At 42.2% G+C, this 19,895-nt stretch overlaps 1 protein-coding gene across 1 annotated transcript in view; it reads left to right on the top strand.

Annotated features, from left to right (window-relative positions):
• The window catches only part of klf12b (Kruppel like factor 12b), a gene marked incomplete at its 5' end in the record, with an annotated part of 42,511 nt that extends 22,983 nt beyond the window's left edge, over nt 1-19,528 (top strand). Inside the window, 4 exon segments of the mRNA XM_080498095.1 lie at nt 1,666-2,200; nt 7,314-7,449; nt 15,011-15,168; nt 16,943-19,528. Coding sequence (XP_080354221.1) covers nt 1,666-2,200; nt 7,314-7,449; nt 15,011-15,168; nt 16,943-17,124 — 1,011 coding nt within the window. The 3' untranslated portion in view covers nt 17,125-19,528.
• Nucleotides 19,529-19,895: the final 367 nt, after the last annotated feature.

Below are 19,895 nucleotides of genomic sequence, written 5' to 3'. Positions count from 1 at the left end.
TGTTTGATTAGCAGCGATCCTGATGTGCTCGCTCCCCGATGGCCTTCACTGTGACTCGCACTCAGAAAGGCTCCACTGTGTGAGGATCCGCCGCATTCTCTCGCACTGAACACAACGAGCGGGAATGAGCCACATCACACACAGCCTGCTTAGTTTGGCATCGCGAGAACGACGGTGACATGAGGGAGCAGGGTCAAAGTTTGGGTGTACGTGGAGACAAATAGTAGCGGGGGTGAGTGTCCTTTTTCTCCACCGTGTATGTTCTCCATTATCTTTTCCAAGTAAACAGGTTCCTGAAACTTGTGCAGACAGACGGGGCGGTTGTGTTACAGTCTGCTCGGCGTTAAGTGAAAGATGTGTTGAGGGATACACTGAGCCACCAGCGTTGGCCTTAGGAGGCCCATCGCTGAGAGACAGAGAGACACAGAGACACAGAGAGAGAGACGGTCAGGAAATTGAGCCCATATGATGTTTTTCCACCGTCACAAAGGAGATTTAGGAGAGATACAAGGGGGAGCCAAGAGAGCTGCGTTCGTGTGGGAGTCATGGAAAACAGGAAAACGACAGAGAGAGAGACAGAGAGAGAGAGAGAGAGAGAGAGAGAGCGAGCGAGTGAGCAACCCACGCCAAGAGAAGAGAAAGATTGAAAGGAGGCGAGTGTGAGAGACATTATCTTTACTCCTGCTCGTGACATCATGCTGAGTGGAGTTCATGGGAGGAGTAGAACGCTTGAATGAACATACGGAAATTAGCCGCCTCTTTCTTCTCCCTCTGTTTAAATGTCATCACAACTTTATCACGCCGCATTATTGCTCCTCAAGCTGAATATTTCCACCAAAGCAATGATCCTTCATGACAATTCCCCAATTCATCATTTTTAGGGCTGAATGGTTGGAGGGAGTTCACATTATTGGAATTTTGAAGACATTTTTAGATTTGGTCTCAACAATTCACTGCTTGTAGTATAATGTTGGCTTTCTCTGGTGCAACTGCTCTAGTTTCTTTCAAAAACATTTTAGATTGATTGGTTGCTCTGTTCACAAATGTCTATTATGCGTGAATGTGTGTTTGCACTTTGATAGATTGTGACCTGTGTACCCTGCCGTCACCCATTGTTGGATGAGATTAGCTTCAGTGTCCATTAAGATGTAAAAAGTTGTATAGACGATGGTTGGATCGACATTTTTGTATTATTTTAGACATTTGTTTTCAGCAGTTCCTCCATTTGAGTTCAGGTTTGGAGCATTTCTTTATGGCCTTTGCTTGGTTTATTCTGCTCCAGGTACTCCGGTTTCCTCCTAAAAACATGCACTTAAGCTTAATTGGTTGCTCAGCTCATAAATTGCCCCATGGTCACAATGTGAGCGGGTGTGGTTGTTTGTCTCTGTGTGTTTGCTCTGTGACTGACTGGTGATCTGTCCAGGGTGTAACCTGCCTTCGTATAGAGGATAATGTGGTATAAAAGATGGACGGATGGTTGCATGTATAATCATGTATGACGTATTTTGAATAAGATAATTCATCGTCAGTTTGGATCAGCTCCAGAATTCGGATGGACAGGTTTCAGCAACGAGTTTCATCTTTCCTGTGTGTCATGTATGTGTGGATGGATTTTTTTTTAAAACTCACTGAGACATAACAAGAATGTTTCTCTCACTTCCACAGTCACCAAAGGTGCGCCCTTATTCTGCAATGGACGGCGTCCCCTTCTTCCTCAGCAGAGTTAAACCTGAACCCCCAGAAGACCTGCTCGCTCACGACCTGCACTTCCACACGCAGACTGAGCCCGTCGACCTGTCAATCAACAAGCCCCGCCCTTCCTCCTCGTCCACCACAACTTCTTCATTGTCCCCTCTCAGATCCGCCTTCTCTCCGTCCTCTTTATCGTCGTCGTCGTCGTCCTCCTCCTCTCCATCGGTCATCACCTCAGCCTCATCGGTGCTCACGCCAGGCCCTCTGGTCGCCCCGGGAGCAGGGGTGAGAGGTCAGCCCTATTTGCACATCCTGCACTCTGTGCCACCGCCTCCATCCAGTCCTCTGAGCCTGCCAGGAGCAGGGAAGCTAACCAGCCATGTTCATCGCATCCCGGTTGTGGTGCAGTCACTGCCCCTCATGTACACCACTGCCGTCCGTTCACCCTCCAGCCTCAACAACGCCATCATGCTACCTCTGCTGGACGAGGCCAAAAGCCAGGGCAAAGGTGAGTCCCCGCTCTCACAGCTTCCCCCATCTCCATGTGGAGACCCTTTTCTATTTTGGGATTAAGATTTAACCTCTTTCATTGCGGTCTGGAGGAAACACTATAACTGTGCTGATTTAATAACCGAGCAAGTGTTAATTTGCAATTCAGATCTTATTAAGGTTCAAAACAGGGTGCATCGAAATCTCATAAACCGATGCTTCATTCATAGACGGAAGCAGACGGAAAATAAGATGATAAAAGTAAAACATTTTACCGTTTCATGAAAACAAGGAATTCAGTTAGACGTGTATGAAAAGTTGCGACGGGTTTATTATGAAGCATCTCGTGTTTGTGTGGTCAAATGTTTTAGAAGACATATGGCGTCCTTAGATACATTTTTAACACGAGCACTGAAGTACTTGCAAATTGCTTGAAAATCTGTGATAACAGACAATGATTTTTGGAAGAGTTTTGGAGCCCAAGCTGTGATTTCCCAGTACATAATTATTTGGCGCCTCCGGGCCTGCAGATTACAAGATTCAGATTTAACTCTTGACCTTGTCACGTGTGTACAAAGAGATATTCAATTCCTCTAAATGTGTTTGATGATATAATGTACTTTAGTAAGATCTTTAAAATCTCTCCAATTTCTTCAGTTGAGGAACATTTTTATCTTAAGTTACCTTCCTGATATTGCTTAACACACGAACACAACACTGTTATGTTTGAACATTGATGCCTTTCCAAAAGGCTTATGGTATTGGCCTGTCGCCAATTAACCTTATTGGTTACACAATGCTCGTTCAACAGTTTATTTTAACCATATCACTGCCATTCAATTTTGAAAGGACTCTAATATTTCCCTAATATAGTAAACTGCTGCACTTTCAACATCTCATATTTGTTATATTTATATAAAATGTATATTTCAAGTAATTGCTCTATCGCGCACGGCTTTTTGAAATATAGTCTTCTTTTTGGTGTGCTTTATAGCATAAACAAATTGATTTGGCCATCCTCCATAGAAAGGTGCTCCACCTTTTATAAAATAGTTCATTAGAAATAAATTGTTCTCCATGAAATACTTAAAACAGACAGATATTTTTAACTAGTCAGCCATCACAGTGCACTTCAACTCGTACTGTTACTAACAGGTGAAAACGAAGTGCCATAAAACTTTCATTGGGAACCATTACAGAAAATGAAGTGGCAAATAAAAGCTCTGTGCACTCTGCATGTTTTAATGGATATCTTCAAAAAAGACATGAAATATTATGATTGTTAAAGTTAGGCACTTTGTGTTTGTCTGTATTTGTAACATCAAAGTAATTCAGATAAGATTTTAAGCCAATTACTGAAGAAAACGCAGAAATTCCAACTGTTTCCATGACTTTTTCTAGTCACTGGATATAATTTCCCCTCATCTTATTCAGCTTCTTTTGTTGGATGATAAACTATGAGCGACATAAACAGACATTAAGCAGCTTTGACTTGGCTGCCGTACTCTTCCGAACCTATAGGAGACATCCTTGTGACATGCTGTGTATAGGAGTGAACTGTTGACCCAGATGTTCTGTACTGTCTTGAGTCAAAGAATGTGCAGACACAGTGCTGTGAATGCAGGCTGTCTGTGCACATGCTCTCAGAGATAGCTTAAAGCTTCACCATGCCCCCCCTTCAGAGTAAGATAAGGTTTACAGATTGTGCCGTAATGGACTCTTGTGGAAGTATATTTTCCTCTATCAAGGAACAAACATCTGGGGTAGTTTGACTATTAGTCCTCTCTGGCCTTGCTGTGACTGTGTTATTGGTTTTCTCTGGGTGTGGTTTTACTGCCAACCACTGGAAAGGAGCCTACAGTAGGTGTTTCTGGCCAAGTTGGAGCTGCACACAGGGCAACTGTTGGCTGTACAAAAAAAAAGGTGCTTTTCTTAAGCTCACTCACAAACCTTTGCATGTCTCCGACATACAAACAAACAAATAGAGATGTGCAATTAGAGCATGCTCTCTGGAATGGGTGGGGTTGTCCTCAGAGATGGGTGTTTTAAGTGCTACATGTCTGCTCCCAGTGAGAGGAGAGGAAAGAAGGAAGGACAGGAAAAACAAGACTTGCATAAGAGGGCGTGGATGGATATTGAAGATGGGTGGCACTTAAACAAACACATAGACACGGCCCATGTTCTACCAACTCTGAAGGCACCAAACCCAAAGGGAACAGGCTGCATAAAAGTGCTAAATGTTGGGTGTGGTGGATCCAGTTACTTTTAATGAGATAGCAACCCGAAGACAAACAGAACATTTAAGGAGTGATTTATCTTAAAGTGCAACAAGATAGATATTTCTTTTTGGACGTGGCATGTTTCTTAGTCCTGCACTATCTACTCCCATCAGACATAACATTGTGACCCCTGCCTGACCCATCCAACCATGGTGAGGTTTTCACAGATTTAACATTTTGGTCCAGCACATAAAAAAAATAAAAAAAATCACTCAGTTTCACTGAATTCTGGAGAGTTTGATCCTAAATCCACACCTCAAACTAGTTGTTGTGTTCTTCAAACCATCACCTGAACCATTTTGCTCTGTGGCGGGACTCCATCCTGCAGGAAAGCGTGTAAACAATCTGCAACAGTGCTTTTGGCAGGTGGTTTGTGTCTAATAGGCACCCACATGCATTGTTAGACTGGAGGCTGTTCAAATGATCAGGCTCTTTCCACTGACCTGCCTCCTCCTTGTTGTACATCCTGGTTCGATGGTTCCCTGAGATAGGTGACACACACACACACACACACACACACACACACACACACACACACACACACACACACACACACACACACACACCCAGTCACCCACGTGATCGAAAACGTGATTCACCAAACCAGACTAACTTCTTTCATTGCCCTGTGGTCCAGTTTTGTTCATCCTGGGGCTGGACAGGACTCTGACTGCTTCGCAGCCACATGTGCAAGAATTTGTGTTTGTAATTTGTCAACTTTCTGCCATAAATAGTAATAACCTCTGGTGACTTTTATGCAGCGGTTTGGGACAAAGCAGTTTAACTTTTGGACTTGAACTCGGGGCGCCTGTATCAGTATGCCCCTCAACGAACCTTGGTCACCTATGGTACCATCGCTGATTTATTCTTTTGTGAGACACAAACCATTCTAAACCCCAGTGGAGCAAACGCAGACTCAGTCATCTATCCATTATAATCTGGTCTGTCAAATTAAATCAAATCTTTATATGCTTCCTTTTTCTTTCCCCCCGCCTTCTTTTTCGTCAACTTTGAGAACTAAATGTCCACTTGCTTGGTAACATTTCCCGGCCTCCAACAGGTGCCAGGATAAAGAGATCATCAGTGTCAGTCAGTTCACCTGCCTGGATATAATGTTATGGCTAATCAGCATCCCTTTTCTCTTTCCACTGCTTCTATTCTATGGTAGGCAAATGAAAGAGCTGTTGACATTCAGCAAACCTCCAACTGAACCACTTTCCGCCCATGAGAAGTTTCGTGTGCCTATTGAAGTTCCTAACACAGATACAAAAACACTCCAGTCCTCAAACACGCAAACACATACCAACTCTCCCATGCGAGCGCACACCCATAAACACATACAAACAGGTTGGCCATCCTCTTTAAGAGAGGGCGGGTACCCTTTCTTTCACTGCTGTCTCCCTGTCTCCGGCAGAAGGTTACCATGGAAACAGGGCTTGACTGGAAACAACAGGAGAGAAAGAAAGAAATCCAGTGCTCTGCCCACCTCTCCACCACTCTTCCTTTGTGTCCCTTGTTCAAAATACCCTCTTTCTCAACACACGATGCATTTGGAGCTAATTACAGGTTTTCCATAGGGTAGGCGAGCTGGTGGCCAGTCTACATTTTGCTACTACACGGCAACAATGGAAACATTTAAAAGCAAAAGCTCCAGCAGAGTTGCAGCATTATTTCTGCCCCCCTCCCTCCAGTAATAACACCATGTCTGCTCCTAACTCTAGACCATTATTATGGGCCATTATGGCCACAGTCTCAGCTGAGAGAGCAGAGGAGGTGAAGTCCTGATAGCTTATAAAAGCACTCGGCTTACAGTAGATGGGGATGTTGCAGACCTGAGAGGAAAATGCCGTTATATCTCAGTATGTCCAGTCTTCGGAAAAAGAAGAATAGCCATGTAATCATAGCTATGTTGCTTCTATATGGTCTATTCTTTATTTCGTTTTCTTAAATACTGAATTATCTAATAAACCAATGTGTGTTGTCAGTACATTTTCTTTGTCTCCAGCAGGTTTTCATATCATTTTTTTTACTCCTTTCTCGAGTTGTTCAGGATGTTCACAGTCTGTGTCCATGGAGACAGCAAAGACAGAACGGCTGCAGGCTCAGGCAATATATCTGGAGAGTTGTCCAAAAGACAATAGCCACAACTTGTGTCGAAGATGAAACTTCGTTGAGTATCTTAGGAAACAAAAATTAATCCACTCACTCACAAAGGTATATTTGCTCATCAACCATGTTTTAGTGAAGACTGTTTTATTTAGTTTAATATGAAGTCAATTCCTATAATAAATCCAGTGTACTGCTCTTTTTTAAGCGGTTCATGTACCTAGTTTGTCTTTAAATGAAATAATTATTTTGCAGATATGCTGAGCCAGAGTTTCACTAATGCATGAACGTGCACTTTCACACTTAACAAAATCTATTTTTACACAAACTCACCTGACCGGGCAGTTCTCCACCCACCTTTGTTTCTCTATAGTTCAGGGCTGACAAAAACTTTTGGTGACTTCGTGTCCCTTTGCTCCTCTGTGAGTGTGCAGTTACTGGATATGATGTCATGACTCATTGTCGTTTGTGCCAAGATGTTCTCAGGACTGTCAATCAAACTGAATAACCACATACAGAGATGAATGAATGACAGTTTGTGACAGGGCTAGATTCCTGATGGCGAGGCAAAAACATTATAAAATCCTCCTGGGAGGAATTTTATGAAGTGTTAATTACGAGGAGGTAATCATTTGATAACCATTAGACACACTCTCCAGCACACATAATGTGATATGCCTTATAAGTTTACTGCAGCAGCTCCAGTGTCATGTGCCTGACTCCCATGTCTGTGTCCCATCCTCGCAGCACACACAGACCCCAACGGCCTGTCACCAAGGCAGATCAAAAGTGACAGTGATGACGATGACCTGCCAAACGTGACCTTGGACAGTGTTAATGAGACCGGCTCCACTGCGCTGTCTATAGCCCGCGCTGTTCAAGAGTGAGTATCCTAATCTCTACATGTGTCTGGGAAATGTCTGTGCTGACTTTTTCTACGTTGACGTAAAAAACCTCTCAGAAACAATGTGTGTCTATTTATAGCAGTTTTATCAGTTACGTTTAAAAAAACTGTGGGGAGAGCACCAGCAAGCGAATGTATTAACTTCCTATAAATTGTTTAATTTGTTATTATTAGGATAACAAGTTTGTGTTCGTAACATTTCCTCATATCATAACTCAACTAAACGGTAAATATTTGGTTATTACAATTTATATGCAAAACGGATTTGACTTATATAGCACTTTTCCACAGCTTGAGCATTCCCGAAGTGCTTTACATTGTTAATCACATTCAGCCATTCACACACACGCCATGCAAGGCGCTCGGTCCAGCTCAAGGGCACTAAAGAGTATTCTCTTTAAATTTTAATCATATTCATTGCAGTTTTTCTTTCGTTCAATTCATCATTTCATTGCTTATCATTCCCATTAAGAGTAGGTTTAACATGAACAATTACGTTTTCCAGAGGTCCACAAACATGTTCCGATCCCCTTCATCAGAGCATTTTATCAGACCTGCTGTAAAGCTAAACATTATGCATTTTTGCTCCAGCACACTCGGTTGTGTTTGTGTGGGTGCGCATCTATATGCCTGTATGCATATGGCTCACATATACTTCGTGCCCCGTTCAGCCTACAGACATCAAACTCCTGTGGTGCCAGTCCATCTGGGTTGCATTGAGAAGACTTCCCCTCCAGTGGATGACAGCTTACAGTATGTTGATCAGACGTAGCAAATCAGATGCAGGAAAACATTTGGCTCGGCCCTGTCCTCCTTCTACACTGCCCATAAAACCCAGAACAGTCATAGCTACCGGCCTGGCCAGACTCAAGTTAATACCCAAAGGACTTTTATTTAGACTAACTGTAAGGAAAATATTCCAGGACTCTGTGAGAATCCTGCTAATGATGTAGCCACATTAACGAGGCTGACGAAAGTTGAACTCCTTGCATGTGTTTTGGCAGTAATGCTCCAGCTAACATTGTCACAGTGGACAATTGTATTGTTTGTCTGTTTGTTTATTTTTTAAGGTAATTAGTTGTTGTACTGGCACTTGTCAGCTGTTAATGAAAAAAAATAATAAAAAGAAGCAATGTTCCTATGCTAATTCGGTAGAATGGGAAGGGGTTGCCATGTTTCAGACACATATACACAGTCACTGGAGGTCTCAGGTTTCGGTGCAGGTTATTGAAAGGGACAGGCGTGCCCCAGAGTGCCACACGTGGGTACCGGGTGGTCAGAGGAGAACAGAGGTTGGCAGGACCCAACCTTTCACTGCCCAAGCTTTCACTATGGAGATAAATCACCAGCCAGGCTTAGCAATGCCCTGCCAGGGCCTGCCCACACACTCACGTCTCTGTGTGCAAAGTGCAGACTGTGCTGTGTGGAAGCTGTGCTCCAGTGTGCATGCTGTGCATGCGACTGTGCATGTGAAAGAAGTATGTGTGCAAGTCTGTAAGTATTAATCCACCGGTGTATGCCTGTTTGTACTGTATGCATGCACGTGTTCCCGCACAGTGGACAGAACAGCTGGTTCCAGAAGGAGGTCAGCCATTGTCAACAGGAACACAGACTTGCATGTTTGTCTGTGAAAAACAAAGCAGTCTGTAGTCTTCTTGAGTTACACGCTGGTTTGGCCGCGAAGAGGAAGAATGTGCATTCTGTATTGACACAAACACATGCACTCTATGGACATCTGCACTGCAACAGAAGCCGACTTATAAACATGTCAGTCCACTGTGTTGCTATATTTCTTTTCTTTTCATTAAAATGTGTACACTGTGAGTGTTGAAAGAACCGCTTTATATAATTTGGCAGCGCATTTACACAAGCAGTCATCCAGAGCAGCACAGAGGAGTGTATGGGCGGAGGATGGGAGTGCCTGCAGCCTCCAATCCAGGTATCCATATATAAATAAATGAGTGAAAGGAGAGTTAGAGAGTGTGTGTGTGTGTGTGTGTGTGTGTGTGTGTGTGTGTGTGTGTGTGTGTGTGTGTGTGTGTGTGTGTGTGTGTGTGTGTGTGTGTGTGTGTGTGTGTGTGTGTGTGTGTGTGTGTGTGTGTGTGTGTGTGTGTGTGTGTGTGTGTGTGTGTGTGTGTGTGTGTGTGTGTGTATCATGTGCTTCTTGGGCAGCCTCCTCCATATTCATGCGTTTCCCTGGGGACCTGTGGATAGGCTATTGTGGGAGAGTGCGATTGAAAAAGAGGAAGGCGGTGAGAGGGATAGGTGTGTGCGTCTGTGTGTGTGTGCGTGCGTGCATGTCTGTGCTGGGGGCAGGGGCTTGTGTTGGAAGGGTTGTCTCTGCTGAAGTCTGGCTGGTCCCCAAGGGCCCCGGGGCCACAGAGCAGAACAGGTGGAGGGAGGGCAGGAGGGCGAGGTGAGAGGTGGTATCTTCGGACAGGTACAGGAATGCCCAGTGGGTAGTCTCTCTCTCACACACACACACACACACACACACACACACACACACACACACACACACACACACACACACACACACACACACACACACACACACACACACACACACACACACACACACACACACACACACACACACACACACACACTGTCTTGATAATTCCATTATTGCCGAGGGTCTGTTTGAGCAGGCAGAGCCACCATTGTGCTGAAACCAGTGTTGTGACCCCGGTGCCATCAGAGAAATGTGTATTGTATTTGTACTGTGGGAAATCCCAGTTACAGGGGGACGCACACTCGCTCCCCGCCCGCTTCCCTGTCCTTCTCTCGCACTTGCGGTGAGCGGTGGATGAAGAGCGGATTAAAAGCAGGGAAAGAAAGGAACTGAAACCGAGGTCAACTCCGTTTGAAATCGTTCTCATCTGTACTTCCTATTTGCCTTTGCTACTTTTAGGAGACACAAACACTCTTTCATGCCGCCTATAATGTCGCGGTGACTCAGGGTTCAAGGGAGTGTGAGTTCGCCTCTGGCCTCTCATGAGGAAATACAACACACTCATTGTCACCCACAAACTACAACACAGTGAGCTTTGGCCTCACAGATGTAAAGAGTTACTGTTAGTGCTTTTTATATCTGCTTACTTCTTTTTGCATCCTCAGTCTCGTCCCTCTAAATGAGACTTTTCTATCATCTTCATGTCGAAGCCTACCTGAAACGTGAACCAGCTGATCCCGACACAGACGTTGGCTGGCTGAGACAGCTGTGAATTTATACACACAGTCACTCTGCTGATATAAATAGAAGTTTACTTTTTAGCATCTTCTGAGATGAGCAGGACAGACTGACAGATTTGATCATGGAACAGTATTTAGCTGCAGTCAAGACATGAAAATATAAACCTGGAGATTCCTAAAACGTCTCAATTACGTAGTTTGACATATTTTGACGTAATCAATGTTTTTAGGGAGAAACCAACAATGAACAATAAAGTGAAACCTTAAAAATATGGATTTACCGATATTCTCATTCAATCGTAACAACAAAATCATTCACAATATTTAGAAACTCCCAGAAAGGAGATAAATAGAACAGTAGACAGTAGTAGACAGTGATATTAAAATACTACCAGATATTAAACGTTACGGTTATCTTAGGGAAAAAGATGCAGAAGCACTCACTTGCTCTCTAAGCATAAAATCCAAATAAATTCCGGTTTCCTCTGGGTTACTATAGTCTGGAAATTATATTTTGTATTATCCAAGTAAATTGATGAAATAAAATATTGAAACCGTCTCTCAGCTGGCATTGTTTCTCATTTAAACTGGAGGGCGGTTGCCTCTGGTGCTCTGGAGCTCTGTGTGTGTTTGAATCTACTCCAGTTTCCTCCCACAGTCCGAAAAACTGCATTTGAGCTGAATTGCTTACTCTGAATTCCCCATAGACGTGAACGTGTGTGAAGCTTTACCCCGTGAAGCTTTACCCCTTCACCCGTTGTTAGCCGGGTTCAGCGGCCCTGTGCCAGATGGAGTGATGTAGAAGACGGAGGGTGTCACTCACCATAGATGTGAGTGTACGCGATTGTCCGTCTCTATTTCTATAAAAAGTTTCTGCGAGGTCATTCAAAGCAATGATGTAATCCATGTAATTCATAACACATGGCGTTCAAGTCGAGTTCTTATAGCGCAGACTTGCAGCATAGACTCAGAAATTAAATGTTCCATTTTATTCATCTTGCCGCTTTAATTCACTTCTCTATCCTGCTTTTTTTTTATTCTGTCACTTTTATGGTGATATTTCAATTACTCACACTGCATTTTCTTACTTTTCTTTTGTGGCTTGATTTTCTCGCCGGGTCCATTAAAATGTCGTCTGAGTGGACTGAGATATCCATCAATGTTAAAGCTTTGTTTCGATGGTGAGTGTCGAGGCATGTAACGACTCTTCGCATGTTGAGGACCGGTGTTTTTCTCGCTTTGTAGAATTTTTACGAAAACCCCCGAATGCTCATAAATACCCGTAACTGATTAAAGCAGGAATCTGTCCCTGAGCTCCTGAAATGGAACCTTAATGACGACGGGATTATCACCAGCAGTGGGGAAAGCAGGTGAATCACATTGATATTTTATGATGTTGCTTGTTCTTTGTTTTAGAAGCTGTTGGATTCATTTCACGATGATGAAGTTAGTCCACGTAAACACCCCCGTCACCAAGTGCTTCCACTGGCTCTGCTCGACACACACAAACACGCACACACACACGTAACGAATCCCTCAGTCTCATTACGAATTTTAGATTTTTTTTAACCTATGACTCTGCTTTGACATCACGTTGCAGCGTGGTATTTCTGGTGCTTGCTGAGCGAGCGCTATACAGTGGGAGAACAACAAAGGGAGAAATGAGAGGGGAGTCAGAGTTCACTTCATATCTGACCCGTGTGCTCATTTCCTGTACAGCTTCAGATTGGCGGCAGGCCAAGAGTAACAGGTGATCTGCATGTATGAGTGTTTTTCTGCGTGTGTGAGGTTTTTTAGTTTTTTTATTACACTCCTGGCGGAGGTATATATATATGTGTGTGTGTGAGACTTGATCATGAGTGTGAAGTGTGTTTGAGTCTGCTTTTAACAAATGGTAAGAGACAGACAGGATGTGGGCTGTGTGTGTGTGTGTGTGTGTGTGTCTGGCTGGGCCTGCTATTCTTTCACAGCCCTCTAACTTCCTGCAGTGTCCCCCTTCACCCCTGTTACCTGCTTCTCACAGTGAAAAGCGTCACTGCTGCTCCGGAGTCCAGCTAGATATACCCCACGGTGTTTACTCCTCCTCCGTTTTTGTCAACAGAGACCTTCTTGTTTTCCGTCCTTGCCTTATCTCCCTTTTCTCTGCCAGTTTGCTGAGTGTGAGTGTGGCAGTCATGAGTTGATCGCTGTGGAGAAGGTGCCCGTTGGTACAATCACGGGTGAGACGTGAACTGCTGACCCGGGACCACAGCACTTTGCTCCTGCTCATTTCCTCTGTGTCTGTGCACCACAGTGTATTTGGTAAAGAGATGTGAAAGTGCCTTTGATTCACTGAAGATATGACACAGACACACACACACACACACACACACACACACACACACACACACACACACACACACACACACACACACACACACGCACACACACACGCACACGGGCGCACGCACGCACACACGCACGCACGCACACACACATATTATACAATCACCTTTGATATTGATTACCTATTGTAGAGGAAATGTCATGATTAATTGATGATGCCAAAAAAAAAATAATTTACCTCACTGGACAACATGGAGAAAATAACACTCCTTTATTCCTCAACGTTTGATTGATGAAATTATTGGAGCAAAAAGAATATCAGCCTTCTTACTTCATCGGCTTCCTTGGCGGTTGTATACAGCAGAGTCGCACTGCCACCTGCTGGTGAGGCTGCAGTTCTGTTGCCTTACATGAAACATCCGTCCATCCATCCGTCCATCCAAAGTCCTTACTTGTCTTTAAATGGATGTGTTTGGACCAGCAGAGATAACTTATACACTGACCTTTATCATTTAAAGTATTTTCCGTGACTGTCACCAGTGTATAGTCAGTCAACATAATTAAAGTTTTTAGATGACAATAAATAATATGACTTATGTTTCTTCATTACGTTGAGCATATCTTGTGTGCAAGGTGGAACTGCCGTGATAACTGAATTCCCTTCTTATCTTATCTTATGTTTGTTATTAGTCTTACCCCTCACCATACTTCTCAGATGCCATAATGAACAGTTGCGATGAACTCTGTCTGCAGTGACTACACTACTAGCAATGTGTACTGATTTGACCAACATGCAACACGACATTTTCCCAATACACCCTGTAGTGCTGATTAAAAAAGCAAAAAAATAAACCTACTAAGCACTGACCCAATCAGCCTTGGTTACTGGACCCCACAGTGTAAATTGTAGGACTTGTTCTTGTCTATTCTCTGTTCACTTTTTATATTTGACAATTGGCAAATAACACACTCTTGCTTCAGTGCAACAAACTGGCAGAAAGTGGATTTACTCAAAAAGCAAATAAAATGGAGAGACAGACGTTTGCAAAATGGTGAAACAAAATACAGTGAATGTGGTCTTTACTGCTTCATTCAATTGTTCAGGAAAGTTAGTTTGTTAATAAAGTTGCCCTATAAAGCAAAATTGATTCAGCAGTTTCACATTCCTATCGAAAGGCACATGCATTAAGGAAAGTATGGCTTTTAGCAGTGAGCTGTTCGATATGCAGCCAATTCATTATCACCAGTTAAACTAGCATGCGTGTGTTTGCAGGGTAAGGAAAAGTGCTCAGTGTGAACTGAAGCCATGCAGGTTTAGAAAAACCACACACACTCCAGAGGACCACCAGGTCTGAACACTGGAACATTCCTGCTTAGAGGCAGAATTCAAAGCCCCTGCACCACTTAGTTAAAGATTAGTTTTCTATATTACTTTATGCCAGCACACCTTGGAGGGAACACCAGTGCATCATGGGACAATCCCACATAGACTGGTAAAAAAATATTCTACTTGATATACTTTTGAAAAGGCAACTTTTTGCATAATTTATATGTCGATCAAGTAAGATTGTTCTTTTTAACTAATTATTGTATTATCATTTTTACATGAACATGAACTTTTCCAGTCGCGGGATCCTTAAATTATCTGACTAAACTGGAGTGTATGTTTAATAGATTGATCATCGTTCATCTTGCACTAATACACCAATGTTCCTCTCCTCTTTATATGTCTTCATTCTGTCACCCTGTGGCGCTTGGGAACGCTAATGGCTTCTGGGTATTGTAGTATTTAGTGTTTTAGTCGTGTGGGTGAATTTAAACAGATTGGCTCACATAATTTACATTATTCATATTCTGGTTGGCGGGGGGGGGTCAGTTTCTTGTATTTTGAACAAATATTTTTAACTTCTGCTGCTGCTTCTTAAGGATTTATTTATTTTTTTTAAGTGGCACACTAATAACAAAATAGATTATTTCCACAGTCTCACGCTCTGTTGGTTCCCGTTTGTCCCTCCTGCAGCTCCATGTCCCCGTTCAGTATTGACAGCATACGGCGCCCCCGGAGGTCAGAGTCCCCCGATTCCAAAAAGAGAAGAATCCACAGATGTGACTTTGAGGGCTGCAATAAGGTGTACACCAAAAGCTCACATTTAAAAGCACACCGGAGGACACATACAGGTCAGTGAGCCTGTGTGTTTACCTGCTTTCACTGCATTATGCCTTTTGTCTTTTCAAGTCTTAAGTGGGATGACATTTACCTGTTTGTGTTACTCGGTGGAATGTTCCTGCAAATGTGTAACCCTGGTGATGTGTGTGTTCTGGTCACACTGGAAATTACTTCAGAGTCAGACACTGGACAGAGGAACTGGTGTAGTTAAAATTTAACCTGTTTCATAACAAGAAAACATTGACACCAGACGAACATGATTAAATAAAACAAAACCAAAAAAAACCCCCAAAACCCCAAGGAGAATTTCATTTGTTTGATGTTCAAACATTCGTAAAGATTCTGTACTATACATTTTCATCGTTTTTCTTATCGAGCTGATAAGTGATTCATACCTGAGAATCAATTAAATCCTTGCATATGCACGTATTTAAACACACTTACCTACTTAATATGATTTCAAAAAGCCCAAAGATCAATACAATGATTGTCAACTTACTATACATATCATATATTCTATAACATATTAAGTTCTTACTTGGTTCTCAGTTCTGTCATCACTACCATCTGTTCAGAAACACTCACAAAGCAACATTTTGACTTATTTTAAGGCCTAAATGTGAATCTGGATTTAAACTTTCTATTATTAGTCATGGAAACTGTAACTACAGGCCAAGAGTCATATGGCTCTTTAGATGATTTATGTTCTGCTGTATGTCGCCGTTATAGAGAGCTGTAAAGATGACAGTTGTAAAACTCTGCTACCAGATAAGACCTGATGCATTACTCGGTTTACAGTGAATCAAAAATGAAAGTGTGCACTTGAATCACACAACAAGCCTCCCTTTTAAATGAAGGAACATTAAGTGTGCATCTGACTGCACTGTAGAAGGAATTCACCACCATGTTTGCAGGTTTGGTGGTGTTGCCAATAGAAATGTTGTAAATTACAGCCAAAGATGCTTCTAATTTATACTATTTGAGCAAGGAAACTTTTCATTTAATCACTTATTTTATATGATATGTGTTTAGTAATTCTGATGAATGGAAAAAAAAATGTATATGATTATCTTGTCATGTTGTAAAAAAAAAAAAAGATAAACAGACCTTGTGCCCATTTCAGCTATGAGTGATGCATCATGGGAGCATTCGGTCAGATTAAAGGCACAGTACAGATATTACAGGCCGATGTAATCAGATTACAGAAGTGAGGAAAGTTAAGGGCAGAAAAAAACATTTTTGAAAACAATGATGTTATATTTTATTAAACACAAGAAATATCACTTTTAATCATAAATATATGTTTCCTATGCAATACTGGGATTTTTTCATTTTTAATACAAAAAGGACTCTTTTTGAAAAGAAACGCAGATGAAGGGTTCTGGACCCGTTTTTGTCATGAGGATTTGTTAAATAATTATGAAAATCATAATAAAATGATACAATATGTTCATCCATTCTCTTTATAAAAAAAAAGAATGTAATGCATAATTTGCATTAAATGTATTTTTCAGGGGCAAAATGTTGATTAAAAGCTTCATATGCAAATATGCAAGTGTCTTAACTTCAAAATAGTAATCTTTTCACCGGAATTGTCCCACTAAACAAATTTGTTGTGATTGTTATGATGATTTAATTCATAAAAGCAATTACACATGTGCGCATCTATTGAGGTCAATACAGGTTATTATAAGTTCATATAGATATTCAAGCAGGATTGAAGTGAGAAAACGCTAAAGACTAAAACATGTTTCTGAGGTTCTCCCTAAATGTTTTCCTGCGCAGGGGAAAAGCCATACAAGTGCACCTGGGACGGCTGCACCTGGAAGTTCGCCCGCTCCGACGAGCTGACGAGGCATTACAGAAAACACACGGGGGTGAAGCCCTTCAAATGTGCAGACTGTGACCGCAGCTTCTCCAGATCTGACCACTTGGCCCTGCACCGACGGAGGCACATGCTGGTGTGAGGCAGGTGGAGGGCGAGGAAGAGGGAGGGAGGGAGATGGAGAGGGCGAGATGGAGAGAGTTGGGGGAGAGAGAGAAAGAGAGAGAGAGCGAAATGGGACACACACGCACGCATGCACACACACACACACGCATACACACACACACAGGCAGCCGGGGGAGCGGGATCTCCCTGTGAATGTTTTTCAGCTGGCTTGGACACACGCACACACGTACACACGCACGCACACACTCACACACACACACACACACACACACACACACACACACACACACACACACACACACACACACACACACACACACACACACACACCCTTCACGAGGAGCTGGGGAGACGGATGGACAAAAACAGGGTGATTCTGGATCCTCTCTGGGTTGGACAGAAAGACAACAGGATCTTTTATTGTCATTGTTTGGAGTATAATAGGGAACTGTCTTTTACAGCACTGTTCGTAAATGTGTTACTTTGATTTTTAAGATGAACTCGCACTCTTTATTTGGACAAAAAAAAAAAATGCAATTGCAACAGTCCTTTTTTTTTTTTGGTATCTTTCTTTTCATTATTGTTGAAACGGCTGATTTTCCAGCATTCATAATGTGAAAGACCTCATGGATGCACGAGAAGGAAGAAGTTAGACCTGGACCGGATCACAGGAAGAGGATTTAGGCGTTGTTGGAGTTTACGGGCAGTATTTTAATTTGTATTTTTATTTTGCTGTGGCTCCCTGTGAGTCTGATTGAAGACCAGCAGAGGGCGCCATTTAATCATAGATGGTTTCTTTCCCTCTGGAGTCTGCTGATAGATCAGAGGTGTCCCGTCTTCAGTGTCTACAAGAGGGCTGGACTTTCACTTTCCCCTCCATCTCCAGCAAGAAGTAAACATCAGTGACTCAAACAGCTGCAACCAGATTGGATCAACCTCATCGACACGTCAAATTGCTTTATTTTGAATGATGGAAACCGGACTTGCACATCATCACACCAGCAAAGGAAAAAAACTAAAAAACAACTCCATTTGTGATCCATTCACAAATCTCATCAGCGCTGTTCTTTATGTTGAGCCTCTTCAAACATTTTTCTTAAAAAGAAGAAATCTTTGGTGGATTTTGAGCTGTGATTAGCAATCAGTAAAGTGCAATCTTAAAGGATAAATATACTTTCTGTAAGACAATGTTTTCTTTATTGAATCTTTTCTTTTAAATGCCTGCTTATTGCTCATGTTTGAAAAATACAACCCCTCATGTACAGTGAACTTTGAAACAATCAGAGGAGATTTCCAGTATGTGAAGAAAAAAAAAATAAGAGGCACCTTACAGACTCACACTTTCAGTCTGTCCTAATGTATCTGTTATGTTTTGTTTTATTTTATTTTTAACCATCCAGCTCTATTTTCCTGTGTGTTGTGGTTTTTGCACAGCACGGCAGCACTTGACCGTAAGCCGAGGCTGATCCAGGCATCGTGGTACAAAACAGAAGAGCAATATATCTGGAACAAAGTGATGAGAAGAAACGCCAATCTCCCCTTTGTTCTGTTTGCTGATGTCAATATCCAAGGAGAAGTTTCTAGCCCGGCTGACTCCTCCCCTTGTACCACACATCCCCTCCTGACATCCCCATCCCAAGCTCCAGCACAGTCTCTCAAGTCTCAGCTATTGATTTTCCTCCATCACATTTTTTTTTTTTTCATTTTTGGTTTGCCTGAAAAAAACACACAGACACACACACACACACACACACACACACACACACACACACACACAAACACACACACACACACACACACACACACACACACACACACACACACACACACACACACACACACACACACCCACACACAGACAAAATCCACTTAAAAAGTGCTCACTTTCGGATTATATACGCTAGGATTTCAGTCTGATTTACCAGCGATTTGGTTCTTTAAACATGCAGGAATTGCACACATACTCGCTCACAACTCTGTATATAGAGTGAAAGTACATTTTAAATGCAGGTACTGGCAAAAAAAACAAAAAACAAAAACCTCTTAGAGATCATTGCTTAACCTCAATCAGCAAATTCAAATTAAAAATATCCTTTTATAGTCCCAGGAACAGACATGAATTATTTTTTATTTTTTTTGCAGATATGTCTAGTGCTCTTGATGCCGTGTAAAAGCTTCAGACATAAACTCGAAGCCCCGGGGCAACCCATGTTATCTGATAGTGTTGCCAAATGCATTTATTGGACCCAAGCCAGTAAAAAGAAAACGGTAACCTTTTTGATTATGGTACCTTGAAACACACACACACACACACACACACACACACACACACACACACACACTCACACACACACACACACACACACACACACACACACACACACACACACACACACACACACTTGAATTTAACAGTCTCACTTTCAGTAAAGTAGCCAAACCCATGAAGAAATGTCCCCTCACAGAGTGTGTCGCCCTCCCTGATCCGTAACACACCACGGTAATGTATGTAATCATTATTTATGTATATTATTTTGTGCACATGTCATAATGCCCAGTTGTATTATCATTTTGGCAAAAGCATATCAGCACCTTGTTTGTTTATCCGTATGATTTTTCGTTTCTTTCCTTTTTTTTTTTTTTTTTTTTCAAAAAAATATTTTATTTCAGATGTCAATTTATAAACAAATAATCGTCATCATATTTTATCAACCTTATAATGTATTAGAACATTTTATGATTGAGGGGCACTTGGTCATTGCATATAACTCTTTCTCTTCTGTAAAA

This window comes from Blennius ocellaris (genome assembly GCF_963422515.1).
Source record: "Blennius ocellaris genome assembly, chromosome: 6".
Classification (NCBI taxonomy): domain Eukaryota; kingdom Metazoa; phylum Chordata; class Actinopteri; order Blenniiformes; family Blenniidae; genus Blennius; species Blennius ocellaris.
The sequence above is the reverse complement of the archived record's forward strand: the minus strand, read 5'-3'. Positions and strand labels throughout refer to the sequence as shown.